General features: G+C 52.0%; 1 protein-coding gene across 4 annotated transcripts in view; it reads left to right on the forward strand.

Annotated features, from left to right (window-relative positions):
- Positions 1 to 527: 527 nt before the first annotated feature.
- Positions 528 to 25809, forward strand: part of SLCO2B1 (solute carrier organic anion transporter family member 2B1) — a 64029-nt gene continuing 38747 nt past the window's right edge. The window contains exons 1-7 of one of the 4 annotated variants that reach the window (XM_054439429.2): positions 528 to 870; positions 12163 to 12293; positions 13473 to 13610; positions 15320 to 15482; positions 18711 to 18944; positions 19204 to 19302; positions 21935 to 22125. In XM_054439429.2, coding sequence (XP_054295404.2) covers positions 855 to 870; positions 12163 to 12293; positions 13473 to 13610; positions 15320 to 15482; positions 18711 to 18944; positions 19204 to 19302; positions 21935 to 22125 — 972 coding nt within the window. In that variant the 5' untranslated portion in view covers positions 528 to 854. Of the gene's footprint in view, positions 871 to 9330; positions 9409 to 12162; positions 12294 to 13472; positions 13611 to 15319; positions 15483 to 18710; positions 18945 to 19203; positions 19303 to 21934; positions 22126 to 25809 lie in introns of those variants that run through there. The other 3 variants (XM_054439428.2, XM_054439430.2, XM_054439431.2) reach the window with 3 other exon arrangements.

Raw genomic sequence — 25809 nt, forward strand, 5'->3', positions numbered from 1 at the left:
TCTGTTCCCCTCCTCCTTTGCCTAGATGGCTGAAATTGATGGACCTTCCACCATGAGCTCCACCCAGGCAGGCTGCCACTGGATACTTAGCGGACAGAGCCCCTTCTTGCTGTGGATCCTTGGAGCTCAGGGAGAAGATGAGGGATTTAGTGAGAGGGCACGTGGGCTTGAGGGGGACAGAGCTTCAGTGAAAGAGGACAACTGCTAGATGGGGGAACAAGGGCTCTCTATGGGGCCCTCCTATCAAGGGAGGGCAACAAAAGTTCTGTGAAGGGAGCGAGAGCTTGGTAGGAGAAGGGCTCAGGTGGAAAATGGGAGTGCAGTGAGGAGACTGGGGGATGAGTGTGGAAGGTTGGGGAGCTTGGGGAGACCCATCAACATCCCCCCTGTGTCCCCACCTCTCTGCTGCTAACAGAGCAGGGGAAAATACCTAAGGGAAATGCTGAGGCAAGAGGCTGGAAAAGGACAGGCTGAGGCTGAGCCTCAGGGAGGCGGGGTGCAGCTTCCTCTTCGCGGAGAGGCTGGACTTGAACAAACCCAGCCTCCTACACAACCGTGGAGCCAGGGCGAGAGAGACACAGAAGGAGCAAGTGACCCAGGGAGACAAACACTTGGAGATACTTGGGGCTGAGTTTGAGCAAGACTCCCTAACCTGTGCCTGGACGAGTCTGATGTCCTGTGTGGCCCAAGAAGAACTGACCCAGTGTCTGGAGCTCCCACCATTATTGCATCCCTGCTGTGGCTCACCTGCTGCTGTCTCCAGGAGCCCATGAGAAGATTTGCTTCCTCTCCCCTGCTAAGCTCCAGGTCCTGAGATTGAATTAGGGGCTGGAGCTCACTGCACTCCAGTAGTCATGGGACCCAGGATAGGTAAGTCCGAACAAATTAAGGAAGGGGCATGGAGAGCGAGCCTGGGGGACATGTTCCCAGAGAAAAGGGTGAGGCCGTAGAGCCAGAGTGGGTGGGATGGGTGCTCACAGGTGTTGGCACAGAGCCAGGCACATGGCCGGAGCTCAGTGAAGGTGTGTTAAATGAATGAGTGAATGACTGGAGGAGCAGGAGGGGACACTATTTACTCAGCTGGAGCCAGGGAACCCAGCCAAACCTCGTTGATGAGGCCGAGACTTAGAGGACAACAGAAAGACAGGCCCCTGACCCCCTCTTCGAGCCCTGTTTCCCCTCTCGAAGGAGACAAAGATAGAGACAGACAGAGCAGAGAAAAAGAGAAAAGTGTAGTCAGACAGTGCAGACAGGCAGGCTCAAACGAAGAGGCACACAGGAGGTCGGAGAATGCAGTATCAACAGGTATCAGCGGGAGAATGCAGGGAAAGGTAGGGAGGTCAAACCGGGAGATAGGGCTGCGGCAGAGACTAGGAGAGACAGAGAGACAGGAGACAGAGCAGGAAAGAGAATCAGACAGGGACAGGTGATGGAGAGCTACAGACAGACCTGCAGGCAGAGTCAGAAGATCCACCCAGAAGACCAGGGGATTGAGAGTGACCTGCAGAGACCTGCATGGGTCTCTGTGCAGTGAGGTCTCTTACTGTAGAGTGGGGAGGAGGCTGCAGGAAAAAGGTCTTGAAGCTCTGCCTGCAGGGTGACAAGGAATCACCTTGTAGCGAGGGCAGTGTTTCTGGGAACAGAGCACCTGGCCCAGCATTTCCTGGGAAGGCAGTATGGGTAGAAGAAACAAAGGATCTTTCTACTGGGAGAACTCCAGATTAGACGCCCTATAGCGGTCACCTTTGGCCTCTTTCCCAGCTATTGATCCTCCCCTGGGCTGTGTGAGCCTCACAGCCATTTGGGCAAGGCCCCACTTGCTCCCAGAAGCCCAGCAGGGAGAGCTTCATAGGCCATGGAGACAGACCCGGCTGAGGAGCAGCTGCAGGGACTCCAGGAGAACGCAGCCATGGCTTGGGGACTGCAGTATGGCAGGAAGGGTGGGATAGATGCCTCCTCTTAGGGCACCTCACAGGACAGATTAGAATGAGGTCAGATTTGGGTGGGATAGTTGCGGGGGGCGGTGTGAATGGGCCATTGACAAACCAAATTCCCCATCAGCCTTGGCTCAGTATGGATGGGAGGGATGGAGAGCTGGGGGGTGTGGGAACTAACTAGAGACTTTGGCTGCAATACACCTCCCAACAAGTCCCTCCAGGACTATTTTTCTGTCCCCTGCAGGGCCCAGCTCTGGAATATTCTCCAGGTGCCCCCTGACCTCCCACACAGACAGCGGGAAGCTGACCCCAGCATCTGCCTGGTGGGCCATTGGGTGCCACCTCTAGCCTTGCTTCCCGAGACCCATTCTGGGCTGTGGCCAGGCTCACCACACTACTCTGAGGGGTGTGGGAATGCAGGTGGGGTAGGATACAGAACCTGAAGCCTGGGAAGAGTCCCCAAGGGAGAGGGGGAAGCTGTCTCAGTCAGGGCAGACACCAGAGAGCAATGAAGGTCAGATCTGGCTCCAGCAGAGCCCCTCCACCCACTCACCACATACCCCTTAGGCAGCAGTTTCCCTGCCAGTGCCAGAGCAGCCATTCACACACACACAGTGTGACTCAGAGATTTCATTTTCCCACCTGTTCACCTTTGCTCAGGAAGCCCCTGCCCACATCCCATCCTGGTGATATTTGCCCTGTTTTCCAACTCTTCCAAATGCCAACTCCTCCAGGAAACTGTTCCAGATTCTTCCAGCTGGGGGTAACCTCTCCCATATGCTGTTTGATGACCATCTCTTTGAGGTTCATCCCTCCTTGTTTCCGGTATTGCTGTTCCTCTCTCCAGCCCATCTGTGTTCAAATGTAAGCCATTCTAGGCAGACAGTTGGGGCGAGGGAAAGAACCAGCAGTCCCAGGTTCAAATTCCAGCACTGCATCACTGGCTTTAAGAGAACTCAGTGAAATGTCCTTCCCTTTTCAATAGGTGAGAAACCAGTGCTCAGAGAGGGCAAGCAAGGTCCAAGCTCACCCCAAAGTAAACAGCAGAGTGGAGGCCAGCCCCCAGGTCTGCCTGGTACCAGAGCTCTTCCTCTCCAGTACCAGAGCTCTTCCTCTCTGTGCCATTGCCCTTGTGCTTTCTCTTCCCTTCCACCAATCCTACACAGGGTGAGCATGCCAGGGAAGGAGATAGCACTGCAAATGCTTAGAAAAGTGACTACAACTCCATGTCTGTGGAGCTAGTGAGCTGCCCAGTACCGTTGGAGGAGCGGGGGTCACTGGGCAACACCTTGGGAAGTTAAGCCAAAGAAGCTGATGGGGCCCAGTCACAAGGAACTTGTATGCCAGGTTAGGCACATGGACTTTATCCTAAAGGCAATTGGGAGCTATAGAAAGTATCTGAGGAGGAAGTGGCCCTGCTTCAGTGGCCCAGAGAATCTGTGTCCTGGGAACATTCATAATAACCCCACTCATGTGTACAGTACTTTTTTTTTTTTTTTTTTTTTTGAGACAGAGTCTCACCCTTTCACCCAGGCTGGAGGGCAATGGCGCCATCTCGGCTCACTGCAACTTCTACCTCCCGGGTTCAAACAATTCCCCTGCCTCAGCCTCCCAAATAGCTGGGATTACAGGCACTTGCCACCACACCCAGCTAATTTATGTATTTTTAGTAGAGATGGGGTTTCACCATGTTGGCCAGGCTGGTCTCGAACTCCTGACCTCATGATCCACCTGCCTCGGCCTCCCAAAATGTTGGGATTACAGGCGTGAGCCACCGCACCTGGCCGTGTGCAGCACTTTTGTGATGACAAAGCACTCTGGGCCCATTTTCCAAATGAGGGACAGGAGTTCGAGACAAGCCTGACCAACATGGTGAAACGCCCCCATCTCTACTAAAAAAAAATACAAAAAATTAGCTGGGTGTGGTGGCACATGCCTGTAATCCCAGCTATTCTGGAGGCTGAGGCAGGAGAATTGCTTGAACCTGGGAGGAGGCAGAGGCTGCAGTGAGTCGAGGTTGCACCTTTGCACTCCAGCCTGGGCAACAAGAGCGAGACTCCATCTCAAAAACAACAACAACAACAAATGAGGAAACAAAAGCTAGGAGGAGTTCTGTTACCTGCCCAAGGCCATGCAGCTACTCAGCAACAGAGCTGGGGCTCAAACTTGAGCCCCCCACTGGTAACAGAGCCCTTCCTGGCTTCCTCTTCCCCTCTTTCTGGACAAATCTGTACTGAAGGCTCCAATGTTCCCAGCCTGTGCCTGGTGAACATAGGCCTGAGGGAGCTGGCTCTGCAGGAAGCCTGCCCTGACCCCAGGGTCTCTGGTGCCAAAACAGCCTGAAGACGGTCATTTGGGTCACCTTGTGTTTGGAGCACTAGAGCTTCATGATCCCAGTGAGATGGGATAACATGGACCCCTTAAGGGGTCAATTTAAGCACAGAGAGAGATTAGCTGGGACCACATGGAGGGAACGGAGTATGGCCTTGAGACATAGCTGCCTATCACTGAGCCTCTGGCTCCTTGTTTTAGGCATAGGGAGACCCTCTCTCCAGGCCCTAGTTGCTATTTTTTAGGTCATCCTGGGTCTAGATGGGGTAACCAGGGTTACAACTGGGAACAGAAAGTCTCAGCTCAGGGTCCCTGACTGAGCTGGGAAACCACCAGAAAGTTTGCCTGGCCCCTCCACGACCCTGCCAGATCTCCTTCAAGAAACAACAGCTGGAGTCTCACAAAGCTGGACCTCAAGCATGCTATTGTCCTCCCAGCAGGACCTTGGGTGGTCTGCTGGGAGGAATTTCCCAAATATGACAGCCAAGCCCAATGCCTGGAGACACGCCCCCTTCCTGCCTTTGACTCTCTCTCCTCCAGAATGCTGGGCCAGGCCGAACAAGGAACTGGAGCATTCAAGGCCGTCATGCTGCCCGCATCCCAACTCATGTGCACCACCGCAGTCCCCACCCACAGACCCCGTGCTCCAGCCTTCTCTTCCCCTTCATTTAGTTTAGTTCAATTCAACAATCTTGTTCTTTTATTGAGATGAGTTTCACTCTTGTTGCCTAGGCTGGAGTGCAATGGCACAATCTCGGCTCACTGCACCCTCGGCCTCCCAGATTCCAGCAATTCTTATGCCTCAGCCTCCCAAGTAGCTGGGATTACAGGCACACGCCAACACGCCTGGCTAATTTTGGTATTTTTAGTAGAGACATGGTTTCACCATGTTGGCCAGGCTGGTTTCGAGCTCCTGACCTCAGGTGATCCGCCTGCCTCGGCCTCCCAAAGTGCTGAGATTACAGGTATGAGCCACCACGAGGCCAGGTGTGAGTCAGGCCTCGAAAGATAAGTGGTTTGCTGGGGAAGAAGGACACTCCAGGGTGAGGGTACAGCTGGTACAAAGGCTTTGAAGTGGAAAAGAACATGACGAATTTGGGGAATGGCAAGAATCTATTGGAGCCAGGGAGTAATGCTCACTACGGTGGGGAGTACATGGGATGGGACTGGCTTCCACTAGCCTTGACCTCCTTGGGACTGAGCCTGTACTCACGGTTTGCAGATGGAGCTGGGAGTTGGGGAGGGGCTAACCATTGTTGAGGACCACAGTATACCAGGCATAGGACATTTTCCTTTAATCCTAATAAAAACACTGGGAGATAGACACTGCTCACTCACTTACAGAGAAGAAAACAGGCTTAGAGAGGCTAAATCAGATGCCTTAGGTCACACAGCTACGATATGAAAAAACAAATATTTGAATCCAAAGTCTTCTCACCCAGAGGCTTTCAGCAGGGAACTAACATGATCCACCAGGACTGGGGGAGTACAAGACAACCTCTGCCCTGGGGGAGTTTATTGCCTAGTCAGGCAGATAAGAGGGAAACATAAGTAATGCAAGAGAGTGACCAGCAGAAATTGGCCTGGGAGGGGGGTTTTATGGAGGGAGAGATGAGAGATGAGCTGGGCTGCAGGAGCTTGGCAAGGGGATCTGTAGGCCCAGGGAATCCCAGGCAACTTAGGAGGTAGGAAGGGCCCAAGGCAGGGGCTTGTGGCTTTGAGGTTGGCTGCCTCCCACCCCAACACCTCTGGAGGGGGGTGTCTGCCATTATCATGAGGAATGCATTGCCCAGCATCTGCTGCTGGTGTTACCAGAAAGGGGTCTGGATCCAGACCCCAAGAGAGGGCTCTTGGATCTCGCGCAAGAAAGAATTCAGGGTGAGTCTGTAAGGTGAAAGCAAGTTTATTAGGAAAGTAAAGGAATAAAAGAATGGCTATTCCATAGGCAGAGCAGCCCCGAGGGCTGCTTGTTGCCCATTTTTATGGTTATTTCATGGTGATATGCTAAACAAGGTGTGGATTATTCATGCCTCCCCTTTTTAGACCATATAGGGTAACTTCCTGACATTGCCATGGCATTTGTAAACTGTCATGGCGCTGGTGGGAGTGTAGCAGTGAGGACAACCAGAGGGCATTCTCATCGCCATCTTGGCACTGGTGGGATTTAGCCGTCTTCTTTACTGCAAGCTGTTTAATCAGCAAGGTCATCATGACCTGTACCCTGGGCTGACCTCCTATCTCATTCTGTGACCTGGAATGCCTAACTCTTTGAGAATGCAGCCCAGTAGGTCTCAGCCTTATTTTACCCAATCCCTACTCAAGATGAAGATGGAGATGGAGATGGGTAAGAATCTCAATTCAACGGTTTTGGATTTTGTGGGGAGAGAGTCTGAGAATCTGAGGGCCACAGCCTCTTCCCTTGAAGGGCTGATCCATCTTTCAGGAAGTTTCTGTAAAGAACAATCAAACCATTTGCTTTGGACGGACAGTCTAGGAAGAGGAAAAGTATTGCTAATGAAGACAGTGAAACAGCAAATACCACCATGTGAATGTAGGCGGTAAGGTACAGTTGGGGTTTTTAGCTCTCAGGCTGAATGTGGGGATAGATGGTTTTCATCCTCAGGAGATGCTTTCTGCACCAGGAAGGAGGGATTACAGTCCCTGCACTGTAGCTGGGGGCTTCAAGCCTGTATCACTGCCTCCTAGCCCACAGAGGGAGAGAGATGATCCAGAGCTGGATGAATGGCGATGTCAGGATGGAGGGGTTTACCTGGAGGAAGACCAGGTGTGTGTGGAAGGGGATGGATCCAGCTGGGCCGTATTGCCTCAGATGTGCTTGAATATTTATCAGGAAAAGAGAGCAAGGGCCACCTATATGCCAGGCCAGCTGCCCCAGAGGCCTTACCTCTTTGAGGTCGTGTAGAGGAGAAGAGATTTCTTGTCCTCACTCTTTGCTAGGCTGGTGGCTGAGGTCCCTATAACAAAAGAGAGCTTAACGGGAGAAAAGTATACACATTTATTTGGCTTTTAAAAATTTAATTTACTTTATTATTATTTTTACATACAGATGGGGCCTCACCATGTCACCCAGGCTACTCTGGAACTACTGGGCTTGGTAATTCTCCCACCTCAGCCTCCCAAAGTGTTGGAATTACAGGCGTGAGCCACCGCGCCTGGCCCAAATTTATTTAATATAAGTTTTACATGACGCAGGGGCCTTCAGAAATGAAGACCCAAAGAAATGGGAAAACGTGTGTATTCTTAAACTTTTTAGTTTTTATTATTTTGAATTAAATTAAATTAATTAATTAATTAATTTTTTGACACAGGGTCTCACGCTGTCGCCCAGGCTGGAGTGCAGTGGCATGATCTCGGCTCACTGCAACCTCTGACTCCCAGGCTCAAGTGATCCTCTTGCCTCAGCCTCGCGAGTAGCTGGGATTACAGGCCTGCACCACCATACCTGGCTAATTTTTTGCATTTGTAGTAGAGATGAGGTTTCACCATGTTGCCCAGGCTGATTTATTATTTTTTAATCATCTAGCCTAAAATGTCAAAAACTTTTGACTTTTTATGCCAAGTTTGATGAAGAAGTATATAGTTGTGGAGAAGTATTGCATGAAGAGGGTGTGAGCTAATGGTGATACACTTGGGGGAAACTAGCAAGGCCTGTTTGTTCAGATTCTTCTCTGTGTCCTTGCATCTTTAAAGTTAAGGCTGTTTCTTTTCTCCAGGTAGAAAGAGAGCAACTCTCAAATGAGGATTTTATGACCTGTTTCAGGGTGAAAGGCGGGAGAAGGTCAGAGTGGGGTGACTATCCTAGGTTTTATGACCTGCTTCTACTGTTTTCTCAAATGTGGCCAAGGTGCCATATTTGGGGAGTAGTGTGTCCTGAATTCCATCAGTAAATACTGTTATTTTCACCTTAAAAATGGGGAAACTGAGGCTCAGAAAGCTCAAGGGATGTGCCCAGGCTCACACGGTGGGCTTGTAGCACAGCTGGAGTTCCAACCTAGGTCTGAGGCCTTAAAGCCTATTCTCAGCCTCACATTTCCCTGAGATCTGCCCTTTGCAGCTGGGAGGCAGCCAAAGGAGGCAGAATCCTGGGCCTTTCCTGCAGAGAACAGGTAAAGGAAGGTGGTCCTTGCAGTCAGGCTTGTCTCTGAAACCTTCCTCCTCATCACCCAGACTCAGGTGGTGTGGAGAAGGCTGACTCTACCCATGAAGGGCAGCCCCTTGAAGGGTGAGTCTCTGACTGACCAGATACCTGGGAAATGAAGTTTGTGCCTGACAGACTTTCAGGAACTTGTCTGATTGTCTTATGAGGAGCTGCAGGCGGGTGGCTGACTGACGGCCTGAATGGACAGCTCTCCTGAAAGACAGTAGCCCGCTGGCTGGCTTACCAGCAGGTGGACACGGTGTGCCTGCCTGAGTGATTAGCCAAGTGACCGACTGACAGTCAGGCACACAGACCTATTGCGGGTCAGCTCAGGCTGCAGGTCCCTAGCCCCTGGAGCCACCTGGCCTACCTGGGACCCCAAAACTTAGCTGCCCACCTGGGAGAGAGGGACTGGGTTTTTTAAACTGGGGCCTGGCTCCCTGCCCCCAGGTCCCCTCATTCCCACAGGCGACCACCTGCCCAGCCCAGGTTCAGTCCCATGGCCGTCCCCTCCTCCTGTCAGGGGTGGCCCCTGACAAAGGCCCCACAGAACAGGGCAGGGCCTCAGTGCCCTTCCACAGGAGGACACGCAGTCCTGGACTCGACCATCCTTCCAAGGGGAGTTCCGCCCTGAGTCAGGGAGGCGAAGGTTTGTTGTCAGCGCGTCAGCAGAGAAAGGCTCGGAGGAAAGGCTCGGAGGAAAGGCTCGGAGGGGGTGGACAGCCTGCCTGACAAGCCCCATTCAGTGACCAACTGACCCCCAATACATGACTCGTGCTCCTCTCAGAGCCTGGAGGAATGTGGCCATTGCTTCCCTCCCCTGCCCAGAGGCACAGGCTGTGGACTTTGCCCTCCACAACAGCCGTATCTCTAAAGGATAAAGTACTCCCAGGAAGGCTTTGAGCCTCGACAGAAGAGGCTGGGATTGAAGCTTCAGGGAGAGCCAGAGGTGAGGCTGGAGTGGGAGCTCACCTGAGGCAGGTGAGCAGGCTCCATGAGTGGGCAGGTGGGAGGCCAGGGGGCTGGAACTGGGGCTAGACAGGCTGGGGCACAGCAAGGATGCCTCCAGTATACCCAGGAAGCTAAGTGGAGGGTCCAGGGTCTGGCCTGGAGGCGGGGGCCTCACGTTCTGAGCCGGCCCACAGGTCTTCCACCCCTCTCCCCCATCCATTCCTTGGGTTTCCTTCAGAGCTGGGGCTCCAGGTCAGGGACTTCTGCTCCCAGCCTCAGCTCCTGCTCTCTCACCTGGTTGGCTTGGCCCCTTGGTGGACTGGCACTGCTACCTATGAAGTGACTCGGCTAGGTTTGGGTGGGCCAAGACAGAGAAAAGCACTGCGCTTCTTCCCCCTGTCAAACTTGTACAAGGAGCATTGAGTGATGTTGAATTTAACACCTACCTGGGCTTGAGTCCTGGGACCAATGCTAACCAGCAAAGCTAGTTCCTGTGAGCCTGGGTGTCCTTATCAGAAGCACAGAGATAATAAGACACCAAAGGGACAGAGCTGTGGAGAGGGTTCATGGGCAAGTGCACAGAAAGCCTGTGGCACGGAGCCCAGACTACAGCAGGAAACCCACTGCGGCTGGTGAGAGGAGCTGAGGCTCAGAAATGGTCCCCTCCACCTCCTCTGGGAGCCTTTGCTTTGAACTGCCTTACTTCCTCCTTGCCTTTAAAGTGACTCCCACTGAGTGTCCCACGACACTCCTCTTCCCTAGGTCAATTTCCCATCTTCTCCTGTCAGGTGTCAGTTTTGTTTCAACAGTTCCTTGCTTCCTCTGAGTGTTTATGCCCCCCAGAGGGACTCCTCCCTAGCCACACGCACTTCCATTTCCTCAGCGAAATTCCTCAACCTGTTTGTATAGACATTTCTCCAAAGCAAGATATACAAGTGGCAGTAGGCACATGAAAAGATGCTCAACATCATTAGTCATTAGAGAAATGCAAACCAAAACCACACTGAGATACCACCTCTACCCTATGAGGATGGCTATAATTGAAAAGACAGACAATGAAAGTATTAGCAAAGATGGAGAGAAATTGGAACATTGCTGGAGGGAGTGTAAAATGGTGTTGCCACTGTGGAAAATGGTTTGGCAGTTCCTCAAATAGTTAAACATAGAATTATTTTATATGAACATATGACCCAGCAATTCCGCTCCTAGGTGTACACCCAAGACAATTAAAAATGTATGTCTACATAAAAATTTGTACATGAATGTTTCTAATACCTGAAACTTGAAAACATCATGCTAAGTGAAAGAAGCCAGTCACAAAAGGCCACATATTGTGTGATTTCATTTATATGAAATGTTCAGAATATAGGCAGATTCATAGAGACAAAAAGTAGATGAGTGTTTGCCAGGGAAGAGGGAGGAATGGAGGGTGACTACAGATGGGTACGGGACTTCTTATGAGGGAATGAAAATATTCTGGAATTAGATAGTGGAGATAGTTGTACAGCTTTGTAAATGTACTAAAACCCACTGGATTGTGCACTTTTAAAAGGGTGGATTTTATGGCTATGAATTACATCTCAATTTTAAAAATCCTCAGGCTCCTAGGTACCTTGTAAGAGGAGCACAAAAACTTCACCTGTGGTGGTTCAGGGCCTCTGTAGCCCCCTCCCTGAGTTTGTCTTTCAGCCCTGGAGATAGAGTGAGAGTCCCCCAGGTCAGAGGAATCCTGAGGTCAATTTTCAGGCTCCAGAAAGCGTGCTGAGTGAAAGGAAACTCCTGCCGGTGGTGAAAGGGACATGAAACAATGGAGGCTTCCGGCAGGAAGTGGAGCTGCAGGAGGGGAGGAAGACCAAGGAGGCCTGGGCTGCCAGGAGGAGCAGGTGGTTTCAGTCTAAATGGAAGGGTGGAGTCTCAAGATTGGACTTCCAGGCTCCCCACTGAGAGTGAGCTCAGGAGACCCTGGGAGATGCCTCTGAAGGGGCTCAGCTTTCCTCTCATTGCAGTGAGTGAGATACTGATGGTTACCATAGTTACTATGTGAGGAAAGCCAACATGCGTAAAGGAGGCCAAGGGTCCAAGACAGCTCTGTGTCCTCAGTTATCACCCCATGGGCCTCTGTCCACAAGGGTGTTAAATGAGATGAGCTCAGAGGGCCCTTTCTGCCCTGACCAGCAACATGGTCTGATGGTGTGATTTGGGGATTGGCTGGTTAGCTCTGTGATGACATGCACAGGGGTTCCCTGTACAGGGGTTGAAATCTACTCCATTACACCCCAGAAAAGCCTTTATTCCCTGACTATGGACCTAGCCTTGACCCTGCACCTACCCCAGACCTCTGATCCTAGACTGAGCCCGACAGTCCCAGGCCCAGACTCAGTCTCCAAGAGCACGGGTTGTCTCACAAGCCAAGGCAGGCTGAGAGTCTTCACGGCCTACCCTACTGCTGGGGCCACTACCTGCAGGTTTGTTGTGTAGAGAGGTCAGCAGCTTCTCCCTAGAAGGGAAATTTTGCTGGGAGCAGAGTGAGGTGTGAAATAGGTACCCAGTAGGTGTTGGATCAGTAGGGGCACAGGGATACACACCCTTTTAGGAAAGTCCCTTCCAGAACTGTGACCTAAGAATGAGGAAGGCTGAAGGTGATTTGATTCTCAGATTTTCATCAACCACTAAGAACTCTTCTTCCTGAAAGACCTTAGTTCTGAGGTCTAGGGCTACCTAATCAGGTCAGGGCCATTCTGTGGGATTCTATCTATTCTCTTTTCCTGGTTTTCTGTCCCTCAGGGCCAGTGAGTGAGGGACCCCAGGTACCAGACAAGGAAACCAAAGCTACAATGGGCACAGAAAACACACCTGGAGGCAAAGCCAGCCCAGACCCTCAGGACGTGCGGCCAAGTGTGTTCCATAACATCAAGGTACCTCTCAGGGCCTGGCAGGGGCCTCCGAGTCTAGAAGAGCAGGCTCTGCCACGTACTGGCTGTGTAATGCCAAGGAAGACTTTCTCTGAGCCTCGGTTTCCTCATCTATAGAATGGGTGGCTGTGAGGATCAAAGGGATGGTCTGCGAAAGCACTCAGCTGGGTTTCGGGCACATGGAAGGTGGCCAGTACATGTTCGCTTCTCCCAGAGAGGAAAGGGGTGCTCTTGGAGTAGTGCAGGATGAGGCACCCCTTGTTTCCCACTTTCCCAGAGAAATAGAGAAGTGCCCTGGGGATCCCGAACCTGTGTGGATACTGGGAGTCCTGGCTCCACCAAGGGCAGCTGTGAACATCCAGCGTCCACTGGAGCCCACTGGGTGCCAGGCGCTGTGCCAGGTGCCACTCACACGTGATCTTATTTAGTTCTCACAATATTCCTGGGAACTCGGGCTGTTGTCCTCATTGTACAGTTGAGGAAACTGAGACTCAGAACAGAGTGAATATATTAAGCTCTGTCATAAATACTCTATTTTTCAATCCTTTGAAGTTTTTCTTCTCTTAGGAATTCTCTTAGAGTTTTTCAGGAGGAGACTCCAGGCAGGCTGGGATGTTTGGGGTGGGGTTCAGTGTGTGCAGGTGGCCTCACAGTGCCACTCTGGGAGAGGACTAGTGGGGGTGGGATGGAGAAGGATCTGGGTGAATCTGGGATAGCTTCCCTGAGAGAGGGGCAGGATGGTGGAACTGAGAGGAAAGTCCAGCCCAGCCAAGGGGGGCTCTGAGAGTCAGAGGGGCTCCCACCATTCCTGGCCATGGGAAGACCCTACTCTCGGTCTTGTGGCTCTTTAATAGTCCCCAGGCTCCTGGTGTGTACCCAGGACAGCTTTTCTAGTTTTTAGTCCTGTGTGAGAAGCTGTGAGCTACACCAGTAACCATCTCTCTCTGCCCCCTACCTCCTCTGGCCTTTCTTCCCTTTCTCTCTTTCTCTCCCCTCCCTCCTCCTCTCCCTGTCTCCTTTGGTCTCTCCCTGTCTCTCTTCTGTTGGTCACTCTCCCGCCCTCTGTCTCTTTCTGTGACTCTGTTTCCCCATCTCTACCCCTTGCTGCTGTCTCTGCCTCCTTCCCCCTCTTTGTCTCCTCCTGCACCGCCCACCTCTGCCTGCCTCTGGGTCCCCCTACAGCTGTTCGTCCTGTGCCACAGCCTGCTGCAGCTGGCGCAGCTCATGATCTCCGGCTACCTAAAGAGCTCCATCTCCACAGTGGAGAAGCGCTTCGGCCTCTCCAGCCAGACGTCGGGGCTGCTGGCCTCCTTCAACGAGGTACAGTCCTCGCCCAGCCACAGGGGTGGACACTGAGGGAGGCTTGCACCGCACCTTCCACAAGCCTCCCCTCTCACTACCCCACCTTAAGGCCTTCCCCTCCCAGTGCCCTCAGGCAACCCCTGTCCCAGCACCTGCCTGACACCTCAGAGCGTTTGCAGCTGTCTTCTAGGACCTGGACTTGGCTGTCTCCCCTTGGGAACCTCTAAAGGGTCGGGTCCTGGGATATTTCAGAGCTAGCCAGGGTCCGCATATCCACCCACTCCCACTTTGTGTCCCTCACCTTTTCAGGCACCCAACTATTGCCTGTCCCAGGAAGGAATCAAAGAAAGCCACTTCAACAGTAGTGAGAGAGGCTTAAATCGCATCGAGAGAGAGCGGAACCTCTGGGCCTTGGGATGGTGGGGGGAGGGATACCGCAGCGCAGGGTGTCTGTCCTTAGAACTGCCTGGGGATTCACAGGCCTGTGGGGCCCGCAGCCAAGCAGGGAGGAGCAGATGAGCTGCTTTGGGTGGATTTGGAGATCAGAGTCCAGCTGTGCCCCAGTCCTTCAGTCCTTCCCCCACCAGATGTTTTTACCCTGAAGGAAGTTGTCTTTCTCCCCTGTCCCCAGGGCAGATTCCCATGAAATTCTCCCTCCTTGGTAATGTGTCATATTCCTCACAACCCAAGGCCGTCCAGCTGCAGTGTCCCCAGATCCTCCTCAGCACCCGCCTCAGAGGTGGGAGGGGAAAGTCCTTACTTTGCTCTGGGAGCTTGGGCAAGTCACTCCCCTGTCTCTGGGCCTCAGGGCCCTATCTATGGATACGGCCACTATGGAGTGTGGCTGTCCTTTCCAGGGGCAGCCATCCCCTGGCTCCACCGCTGATACTGCCCCACTCCCCCAGTGAGGAGTATCTGGGACTCACCCACGGTCACCAATCAATAAGCAGCAGAGCCAATGCACCGCCTGCTCATGGTGGCAGAGACTGTCCCTGCCCTGCATGCACTGAAGTCCCCTCCTGAACTCACATCCTAGGACTGTGATCCTAAGGCTCAAAATGTCAAGCCTTGGGCCAGGCACGGTGGCTCATGCCTGTAATCCCAGCACTTTGGGAGGCCGAGTTGGGTGGATCACCTGAGGTCAGGAGTTCGAGACCTGCCTGGCTGACATGGTGAAACCCCGTCTCTACTAAAAATGCAAAAATTAGCCGAGCATGGTGGCGCATGCCTGTAATCTCAGCTACTTGGGAGGCTGAGGCAGGAGAATTGCTCGAACCTGGGAGGAGGAGGTTGCAGTGAGCTGAGATCACACCATTGCACTCCAGCCTGGGCAATGAGTGAAATTCCGTCTCGAAAAAAAAAAAAAAAAAAAAAAAAAAAAAAAAAAAATTCAAGCCTTGACCTGGCTTTAGACTTTGTTTATGACACTCCTGAAACTCAAAATCCCTTCATTCGATGGCCCATCCTTCCCCATGTTCTAACATGGGGTCCAATCTGTGTTCAAAAATGGAATTGAACTCCTAGCTTTCTCCACTCTGCCCTCATTTCCCTCCCCTAAGGGGGCAGTGCGGCCCTTCCGAGGGGGACCCAGGAGAGGGACCCAGATGATTTTTATTCAGCCCATTATTCAGATGAGCATACGGAAGTTAGAGACAGAGACAAGGATAGTGCAGGCCCCCAGCCCTGGGCACTGTTCCACCTTAATGGGTCACCTTGTCCCTTTGCAGGTGGGGAACACAGCCTTGATTGTGTTTGTGAGCTATTTTGGCAGCCGGGTGCACAGACCCCGAATGATTGGCTATGGGGCGATCCTTGTGGCCCTGGCGGGCCTGCTCATGGCTCTCCCGCACTTCATCTCGGAGCCATACCGCTATGACAACACCAGCCCTGGTAAGAGCAGCAGGGGCTGGGCAGGAGTGGGACGTGAGCCTGTGCATTGCTTTGCGCTGGGGCCCACCCCACAGGCGTTCATCGGGCAGGATACACCCCAACACCCCAGGACAGCTGCTAGTCCCCCACCCAACCTGGCTCCCCAGACCCCAGCCCAGGTGGGTCTCTGGCAGACCTGGGGAGTGGGGTAGGAAGTAGGCCCTGCGCAGAGGGGTGAGGGCCTGCTTGTATATCACTGTGGGTTTTTTTAGGTGAATTTACAACGCAGCCTACTTTGAGGTCCTGGCAAGCAGTAGACCCTCAGGAATTGCGTGTGTAATAATAATAGTGTCATATACTACTTACTATGCACCAGACACTGCTCTAAGCACTTAATTTGTAGTTGTGCATTTAATCCTCATAAAAGACATTGGGAAAAGAAAGAATGAATGAGTGAATGAACAAATTTTAAAAATGAAAGAATTCTGGACAGGAATGGTGAAGCCATGTTCAGCCCAGTGGGATTTTGTTGAGGCCCTACTTGACAAATGGATGCCTGTCTCTTACAGAATGACCCTAACAACCTGATCATTCACTTTATTCCTTCCCTCTCCTACCCACTCACCCACCCACCCTCTCACCCATCTGTCCATCCATCCATTCATCCATTCATCCATTATCTATCCACCCATTGATCCATCCACCTACTCATCCATCTATTTATCTATTCATCCATCCAATGGGACACCCAACAAACTCTTAATGCTGCCTACTTCGTGCCTGGGCCTCTCAGGGGAATCAGTCCTTTTTACTCTAGGGAGCTCCCAGCCTGGGAGAGGAGACAGACAAGACAAAAAACAATTGTGTGAGGAGGGAAGCACAGGGGTGGGAGGAGCCCACACCCCAGCCTGGCATGGAGGAAGCCTTCCTAGGGGAGGAAGACTGTCAGAGAGCAGGTTTCCTCCCTCATTCTCCCACCAGCTCACACCTCTGAAGTCCCACTCTGTACCAGACCAGAGGTCAGAGATAGGGGAGAGAAGATGAAGCAGACATGACCCAGTGGGGTGCAGGGTTGGAGTGAGCACGGGCAACTCTGCTACAAGGTATAGAGCCCAGGACCTTGGGAGGTGGCCAGAGGAGGCCATTAGAGCCCTGAATAGGGGAAGGACCCTGGCAACTGGAGGGAGCTGGAGTGGCTAGAGGAGGTGGCACTTGAGCTACAGCTTAGAGAGAAGGTGGGAGTTGCAGGTGGAGGGGAGGGCATGGGTGCAGAGGCAGGGAAATGGGAAAGCCCAGGGCGTGCATGAAGAATGCAGAGTGGTTCTCTAAGCCTGCATGGAAACTTATCAAGAGAACTGCTTGGAATACCAAAAAATAATACTTCCTCACATTTCTTTGTACAGAATTTTCACTTTACAGATGTTTTTCTGTGCAAGGTCACGCATGTTCTTCATCCTTACTACCATACAAACCCCTCTGCAATAGGTGCCCCTGAATCCTCAAGCAAAGCCCTTCTGTCTGAGCCTCCATCTTTACATCAGCCCAAAGAATGGGAGAGATTCGGGGATCTCCAAACTCCCCTCCTGTTCTGACACTCCAGGCTATTCCATTCACTCATTCTTCATCCAATACTGATGAAGTTGTGTTCTGTGCCAGGCCCTCTGCAGGGCACTGGGGACACAGGGATGGGGAAGGCAGACATAACCTCTCTAATAATTGTTGCATCTAACGTCTAGTAGGCCCCATGCCCGGGCACACTCACCACCCACCACTCTTAATGTTCATGACTCCAGGAGGCAGGAATTATCATTACTTCCTCACAAGTGAGGAAACCAAGGCTCAGAAAGGAGAGGAACTGCCCCAAGGACACACCCAGGTAGCCCTGCCTTAGCTGCTGTTCTGAACTGCTGAATTCTTCCGCTTCTGAATTCCTTATCTGGAGAACTTTGTTCTTTCTTTCTTTCTTTTTTTTTTTTTTTTTTTTTTTTGAGATGGAGTCTCACTCTGTCACCTAGGCTGGAGTGCAGTGGCGTGAACTTGGCTCATTGCAACCCTTGCCTCCCAGGTCCAAGCAATTCTCCTGCCTCAGCCTCCTGAATAGCTGGGATTACAGGCATGTGCCACCACTCCCGGCTAATTTTTGTATTTTAGTAGGGATGGAGTTTCTCCATGTTGGCCTGCCTGGTCTCAAACTCCTGACCTCAGGTGATCCACCCCGCTCAGCCTCCCAAAGTGCTGGGATTACAGGCATGAGCCACAGCGCCTGGTCAAACTTTGTTCTTTCTTTCATTTGAAAGATGAAGAAACCAAGGCCCAGAGTGGGTAAGGGCCTCTGTCAAAGTCACACAGCAAGTCCCAGGCAGCCGCCGTGGAAAGCTTCTTTCACGTTCTTGACCTTGGTTCACATGGCTCTTTGCAGCCCAAGGGAGTGGCTCTCCGCGCTGGGTTGACACAGTTCAGAGTCCCAGCTCCATAAATGGAGGGCCGCAGAGAGAAGGCTGCTTCTACAGCCACATTTGGGATAATAATAGTGTGAGGGTCTCCTCAAGTTTGCTCACCAAATATTGGTGAGCTCCAGGGAACAAATAGCAGGTACTAAATTAAGAAATTCTTTTCTGTACTCCGCATCTGTGTCCCAAGCTGACACTGAGCCCTCCTGCAAAGTGAATGCCAAGGGCCCCAGGGCCCTCCACAATCCAGCCCCAGCTGCCCCACCCTGTTCCACCGTGCCTTCAGCCCTGGCCTTGCCCTCACACTTTGTGATCTAGCCATTCTGAGCTTCTCATTCTCCTGGCACGGTGCCCTTTCAAGTCCCTGGGTTTTGCCTGTACTGTGACCTCTTCCTGGAACACCCCTCCCCTCTGTCTTTTTCTGGAAAATCGTGTTTATTCTTCTGGACCCAGTTCAAACTGCACCACTTTTGACCACCCCGCCCCACCCAGGGGCCACCGTTGCTATGGCACTTGCAAATGCATCAGCTCAGAAAGGCGGTGTAGGGCAGTTTAAGAGCATGGACACTGAAGCCAGACCTCCTGAGTTCCAATCCTGGCCCTGTCCCCTTACTAGTTGCTGTCTAAGCATCAGTTTCCTCACCTATGAAACAGGCATAATGAGAGCACTCACCCTTGAGGTTTGTCGTGGGGCTCAAATTATTTGTATACACAGCACTTAGAACAGTACCTTCCCCCGGGGTAAGTGCTATTTAAGTCTCAGCTATTGTTGTAATATTTTTTCATTGTCATCTCTCAGAGGATATGCCACAGGACTTCAAGGCTTCCCTGTGCCTGCCCACAACCTCAGCCCCAGCCTCGGCCCCCTCCAACGGCAACTGCTCAAGCTACACAGAAACCCGGCATCTGAGTGTGGTGGGGATCATGTTCGTGGCACAGACCCTGCTGGGCGTGGGCGGGGTGCCCATTCAGCCCTTTGGCATCTCCTACATCGATGACTTTGCCCACAACAGCAACTCGCCCCTCTACCTCGGTGAGGACCAGTGCCATCCCTTGGCCTCTGAGGGTCAGGCCAGGCTCAACTAGGAGGAAGAGAGACCCAGGGTTGGGGCTGGAGATGGAGTCCCTGACCCCTGCCGCATCTGGCCAGTAAAGGTCCAGGGAAGCCCTGGAGAGTTCCCCATCCCTGACTACGGGAGACAGAGTGTTCTTGCCCATCAGAGACTGGGCAGGCACTGGTCTGCAGAGGGAAGCCAGGGCCAGAGGATCCTAACTCAGGCTTTGTGTTGTAGGGATCCTGTTTGCAGTGACCATGATGGGGCCAGGCCTGGCCTTTGGGCTGGGCAGCCTCATGCTGCGCCTTTATGTGGACATTAACCAGATGCCAGAAGGTGAGCCTCAGGAACACATGTTTGCTAGACCCTAGCTAACTGACTGCCACTCTCATAGGAGACACTGAGCCAGGGGACCTCGGTTCAAATCCTAGCAGCACCACTGACCTTGGGCAAGCCTCTTAGCCTCTCTGAACTTCAGCTTTCTCATCTGTGAGATAATCTCTGCGCTGTCTGTCTCCTAAAGCTGTGATCAGAGTCCAGTGAGATGGTGGAGATAAACTGTAAAGTGCCATCAGATGAGGAACCGTGGTTGCCATCACTACTATTACTAGGAGTCTTCGCCTTGTTCCACACCCCACCTTCACCAGGCCCTCAGCCCCCTGCTCACACATGCTGTGGGGCAGGTGGAAGAGTGTACTCTCTTGCCTGTAGGGAGCCTCTGTTTTTAGGGGAAAACAAGACTTGAGTTAAACAGAGAGGACAGTGCACACTGGAGAGAACTTTTGGAGCAGAACTTGGTGACTCAAAAGTATTACTCTGGGCCTCTCTCAGATGGGACATTTACTGTGACCTCTAAGAACCCTTCTAGTTCTAACCAGCTCAGAGTCTAGGAAACTGCCAGGGGCACCATTTGGGAAACAGTAGTCTCTGGTCCAGGCAGTGGTCAGAGTGGGCCAAGGAGTGGGACTGACGCTTGGTCTGAAGGTGGCCAGGAGGGAGGGGTGTTGGGGGTTCCGGGGCTCTGGAGTCCTTGGAGAGCAGTAGGGTACTCCTGTTAGAGCATGTCCCTGTGGCATCCCAGCTCCCAACTCGTCACACCAAGCAGCTCTAGATGTGCCTCCTGCCTCCTGCCTCCTGCCTCCTGCCAGTCTCACCTGCAGACTTTCTGCCAGGTCCTGGGAGCCTCAGGTGACGTGTGTGTGGCTGAATGAACATGCAGACGCTGCTTTTTGTTCCCCAGCTTTTGCCCACAAGCGCCTCCAGCCAGAACAGGTCTGCGCAGCTCTGAACAGCAGCCACTAGGGACAGCCCTGCCCCGCCCACTTTCCTTCTGGAAGGCTGGGTCCAGAGTGTGGGCTCTGGCTGCAACCCCTCCCTCCCCTGAAAGAAAAGTCCTGGGAGTCAGGGGTTCCCTAGATTTCCCCGACACACCTCAGCTCCATGCAAGGGGGTGTGTTTTCTGACTCTGTTGACATTGTCCAGGCAGACGGGGCATCTCCACAGGCAGATGTGACGTTTCTGTGGACCGAACTGCCACCTTGAAACTCCGTTCTCTATGGAGGATTTCACAGGGTGGGCAGATCACGCCAGCTGCAGGCACAGACTGATATGAGAGAAGCAGAGGGGTTGGAGAGGGGCATGTGTGAGCTCTCACCAGCCTGACATGGAGGCAGGGAAGATAACAAGTAAGGAGAGAATCAAGTCTAATCAGTGCAAAAGCCAAACCCATCTCCGGCTTTACAGGTACATTTGCTAAGTGCCAACTGAGTCCTTTGGTCCCTGCCTGGGAGGAACTTAGGATCAAGCACCAGGGGAACAAGCTCTGTATGTGGGGTTGGTATATCAAGGAGCATTTGGTTTTTCTTGTTGTTTTGAGACAGGGTCTCACTCTGCCCCTCATGCAGTGGCACAATCCTAGCTTACTGCAGCCTTGGATGCCTGGGCTCAAGCAATCTTCCCACCTCAGGCTCTTGAGTAGCTGAGACTACAGGTGTGCACCATCACACCTGGGTAACTTTTTAATTTATTTGTAGAGACAGGGCCTCACTATGTTGCTCAGGGTGGTCTCGAACTCCTGGCCTCTAATGAGCCTTCCACCTCAGTTTCCCAAAGTGCTGGGATTACAGGCTTGAGCCACTGCACCCAGCTCGTTTGTATTTTTATGAAGCATTTTTGGATGCTGTGGAAATTGAAGGAGAATGTACGCAACTCAGCCTTGGGATTAAGAAGTATGACGGGAGCTTTGTGTGTTCCAGCCAGGAGGTATATCTGGGATAATCTAGTCCCAATTAAACCTAGTGGGGGATCAAAATCATCTGGTGAACTTGTTAAAGGTACGGGTTCCTTGGTCACCTTCCCACCCCACTCTGTGGTCATTCTAAGTGGGTCTTTGGTAACGCCAGGTATTTTTGACAAACATCCCTGGGCATATTAATCATCATGAAGGTCTGAGAAACACAACAGTAATCCTAACCATTCATTTAAGAATAATAATCACAATAGCAATGAGAAGGAGGAAGAGGAGGAGGAGGAGGAGCAGGTACCTATATGGCACACACTCTTCTAAGTGCTTCACATCTATTTCGTTAATTTTCATAATAATCCTATGATTTGGAAGCTACTAATATCTATATTTCACAAAGGACAAAAACTGAGGCACAAAGAGGTTACCTAGGTTGCCCAAGGTTATGAGTTAGTAATGGAATTCAGACCCAGCAGTTGACCTCCAGAGTCCATGGCCCTGACCACTGGACTACACTGCCTTAGTAGTTGAAGAAGCCAAGGCTCAGAAAGGGCCAAGGACTTGCCCAGGGTCACACAGAACACACCTGGCAGAGCAGACTGGAACTCAGGTCTCCTGACTCCTAGCCTGGGCCACTTCATGTCTCAGAGGCCAGTCCCAGGATGGCAGCTTAGAAGTGACAGCCTATCATCCTGACCCTAATGTCACCATGCTCTTCTCTTCCAGGTGGTATCAGCCTGACCATAAAGGACCCCCGATGGGTGGGTGCCTGGTGGCTGGGTTTCCTCATCGCTGCCGGTGCAGTGGCCCTGGCTGCCATCCCCTACTTCTTGTTCCCCAAGGAAATGCCCAAGGAAAAACGTGAGCTTCAGTTTCGGCGAAAGGTCTTAGCAGTCACAGACTCACCTGCCAGGAAGGTAAGCTCCCTCCATGTCACCTGACTGGGTCCAGGCTCCAGCACCACCCACTTGTTCTCCTTTGTAACATTACACTTCGGCTGGGCGTGGTGGCTCACATCTGTAATTCCAGCACTTTGGGAGGCCGAGGCAGTCGGATCACGAGGTCAGGAGATCGAGACCATCCTGGCTAACATGGTGAAACCCCATCTCTACTAAAAATACAAAAAATTAGCCGGGTGTGGTGGCGGGCGCCTGTAGTCCCAGCTACTCAGGAAGCTGAGGCAGGAGAATCGCTTGAACCCGGGAGGTGGAGGTTGCAGTGAGCCGAGATTGCACCACTGCACTCCAGCCTGGGCGACAAACAAATACTCCATCTCAAAAAAAAAAAAAAAAATTACACTGCATCTCCGCTGGGCACTATACTTTCTGCCTGGGCTCCATCACATCTTTCTGACAGCCTTGCACAGTGAATATCACCTGCCATCTCCACAGCTGAGGAGACCCAGAGCCAGTGTTGGAAAGTGACTTACCCAAGATCACAAAGCCAGCAAGCAAGGGCAGCGCTGGGATGAGAACCCGCACCTTTCTGAGCCCGTGCCCCTCATACTAACCACTACAATATGGCCTCTGTGCTCATCACTTAAAGTTTTTGTAAATTCTGAATGTGCCATAGGAATGTTAAGAATTGGGAGAGAGGGTAGGACGGTCTGGGAAGACTTTCCTGAAGAGGAGGGATTTCAGCTGGACTTTGAAGGATGTGTGGAAGCACAGAAAGGAGAGAGGAACAGAGATTCTAGGCACAGAAACATCCTGCATGAAGGATTTGGCTGTAGAAATAAACCTGGCCCTTCCGGGGACAGTGAAGGGAATAAACACGCACAGAGTGCAGGCCCCAGGCAGGATCTGAAGAACAGTCCATGGCCTCCACCCTTCCAGCGGGCACAGTCTAGGGAGGACACAGACTCACGGACAAGTCACGACCGGTGTGATGCTCCAGGGGTATCTAGAATCCTCCTCCTCCACTCTTGGGGCAGGTGGGTCTCTCCTCAGAAGAGGACACAGAGGCCCGGCCCAGTGGAGGGATTTGCCCAGGGTCACAAAGCTGGTAGGAGAGGACAGGATCATGTGAGCCACTAGGCAGGATAGCCATTCTGGGCCAGGGACTTCCAAGTTTTCCAGATACCCACAAAAACATGAGGCCTGAAAAACAACAAATTGGCTTCAAATTAAAAAGAAAATGACAAAATAGAAACAATTTTTAAAGTTTATTTATTTGTTTTTATTTTTTGAGACAGAGTCTTACCCTATTGCCCAGGCTAGATCTCGGCTCACCGCAACCTCCAACTCCCAGGTTCAAGCGATTCTCCCGCCTCAGCCTCCCAAATAGCTGGGATTACAGGCATGTGCCACCACACCTGGCTGATCTTGTATTTTTAGTAGAGATGGCATTTCACCATGTTGGCCAGGCTGGTCTCGAACCCCTAACCTCAGGTGATCTGCCCACCTCGGCCTCCCAAAGTGCTGGGATTACAGGAGTGAGCCACTGTGCCAGGCCTAAAAGTTTAATTACATTCCAGTAATGTCAAGTTCATTAATTTTTTTAATACTTATACACATTTCATTACATTCTGAAAATTTGTGCATTAGATTTCCTCTTTCTCAAGTACAGGAGGTGGCTGTTAAGAAATCATAGACAATCATAAATTAAGTAACTTACTTGTTGCTAAGTAATTCTAATTTCAAAGGGACAATTTATAAAAATCCTGTTGAATGTTTTTGCTGCAAGAGCATTTCTGTGGCAGGTTGATGCATTTGAATATGTTTGGAGAGGGTGGGGGTGGGGAGAGAAATGAGACAGCTCTGATGGTGGTCCAGGCCAGGTGGAAGCCGTGCATTGGCAGTGAGGGGATAGAGGTGCATCTGGGAGCTACCCAGGTTGGGGACTGCACATAGCTGTCCTGCTATGGGATTCCCCAAGACAGTGATGAGTTGGGCTGATGCTGGGATTGGGTGCCGCTGTCTCAGATGCAGGCGGAAGCAGCTGCCAGGGAGTGAGCAGTTTCAGGGGAAGAAGACAGTTTGGAACCACAGATGGGCCTTTCTGATTCTGCCTAGTTCAGGCCAAAGTTCCGAGAAGATGAAATTCCTAGAACTTAGAGGTGGAGTGATGTTTATAAAGGAAAGAGAGAGAGCCTATATTGCTGGTTACAGATGATCTCCAAATTGAGTCCTAAATTTGAACAGAGAAGAATGCCAGTTGAGCCACGGGTGGGATAGGTGACAGAAGCAAAGTTTAGGGGTGGGAGACCACGCTGGGCTCTGTCACATGCTAGTCATGTGACCTTGAGCAGCAAGCCACTTCCCCATTCTGTGCTGCTGTGTAAGATGCCGAGGCTAGGTTCCTGGAGCAATATCCTGTGCGCCTCAGGTTCTAGGTTCCTGGAGCAATATCCTGTGCGCCTCAGGTTCTAGGTTCCTGGAGCAATATCCTGTGCGCCTCAGGTTCTAGGTTCCTGGAGCAATATCCTGTGCGCCTCAGGTTCTAGGTTCCTGGAGCAATATCCTGTGCGCCTCAGGTTCTAGGTTCCTGGAGCAATATCCTGTGCGCCTCAGGTTCTAGGTTCCTGGAGCAATATCCTGTGCGCCTCAGGTTCTAGGTTCCTGGAGCAATATCCTGTGCGCCTCAGGTTCTAGGTTCCTGGAGCAATATCCTGTGCGCCTCAGGTTCTAGGTTCCTGGAGCAATATCCTGTGCGCCTCAGGTTCTAGGTTCCTGGAGCAATATCCTGTGCGCCTCAGGTTCTAGGTTCCTGGAGCAATATCCTGTGCGCCTCAGGTTCTAGGTTCCTGGAGCAATATCCTGTGCGCCTCAGGTTCCGAGAATGCACGAGTCCTTGAGTCGGAGCTGCTATGATTCAGAGACTCAAATTTTAAGACCTGTGTCTCTATGATGCTTTGAAACCCTGGCTCCCCAGCTGTGAACCTGTCTGGCTGTCTGAATTCATTCTGTCAGCACACTGGGGATGGGGAGTGGGGAGGGACGGGGGTGAGAGGTTCTTTAAAAAGAAACAAGGGCTGAGAACATGATGATCTGCTTCCAGCAGCTCTCAGGCAATAAATATTGATGTGGGAGGAATTGTTCCTCCACCTCCCTGAGGCTGCCTTGGCCGGGTCTGCTTGCAGTAATGCCGGTTGGCCTGGCCCAGGAGGGCCACCAATGAGGAATTGAATAAACCAGGAGCAAAGGCCCAATGAGGCTGAATTGGCTGCCAGAAAGTCCAGGCCCCCAGACATGGGATGTGTATCTTCTGCAGGGCGAGAGAATGGGCAAGAGGAGAAAGTGAAGGGCGGAGCTAACTCTGAAATCTCCCCAGGCGTCCCCTCCCAGGCTCAGGGCTCAGGGGTCCCCTAAATACCCTCTTAGAAGTAAATGCTGTTTTTAAAGGTATCCAGGAGATGGCAGTATGTAATACAAGAATTATGTGCCCCAGAGAAGGTTTCTGGCCTCGGTGTCTCTATCTGTCTAATGGGCAGCAGATCAGACAAGGTCTGTCGGCTCTGACAGGTTCAAGGCCATCTCCTCTAAATGACTCACTGTCTCTGGAGAAATATGTGAGCATTTTCACAGGGGAAAAGAGGGGTGCATTCCACAGCCCCTACCCCAAGGAGGTCTGAGAAGGTGAAGGAAGGCCAGATGCAGAGA

The sequence above is a fragment of the Pongo pygmaeus genome, chromosome 9 (genome assembly GCF_028885625.2).
Source record: "Pongo pygmaeus isolate AG05252 chromosome 9, NHGRI_mPonPyg2-v2.0_pri, whole genome shotgun sequence".
NCBI lineage: Eukaryota > Metazoa > Chordata > Mammalia > Primates > Hominidae > Pongo > Pongo pygmaeus.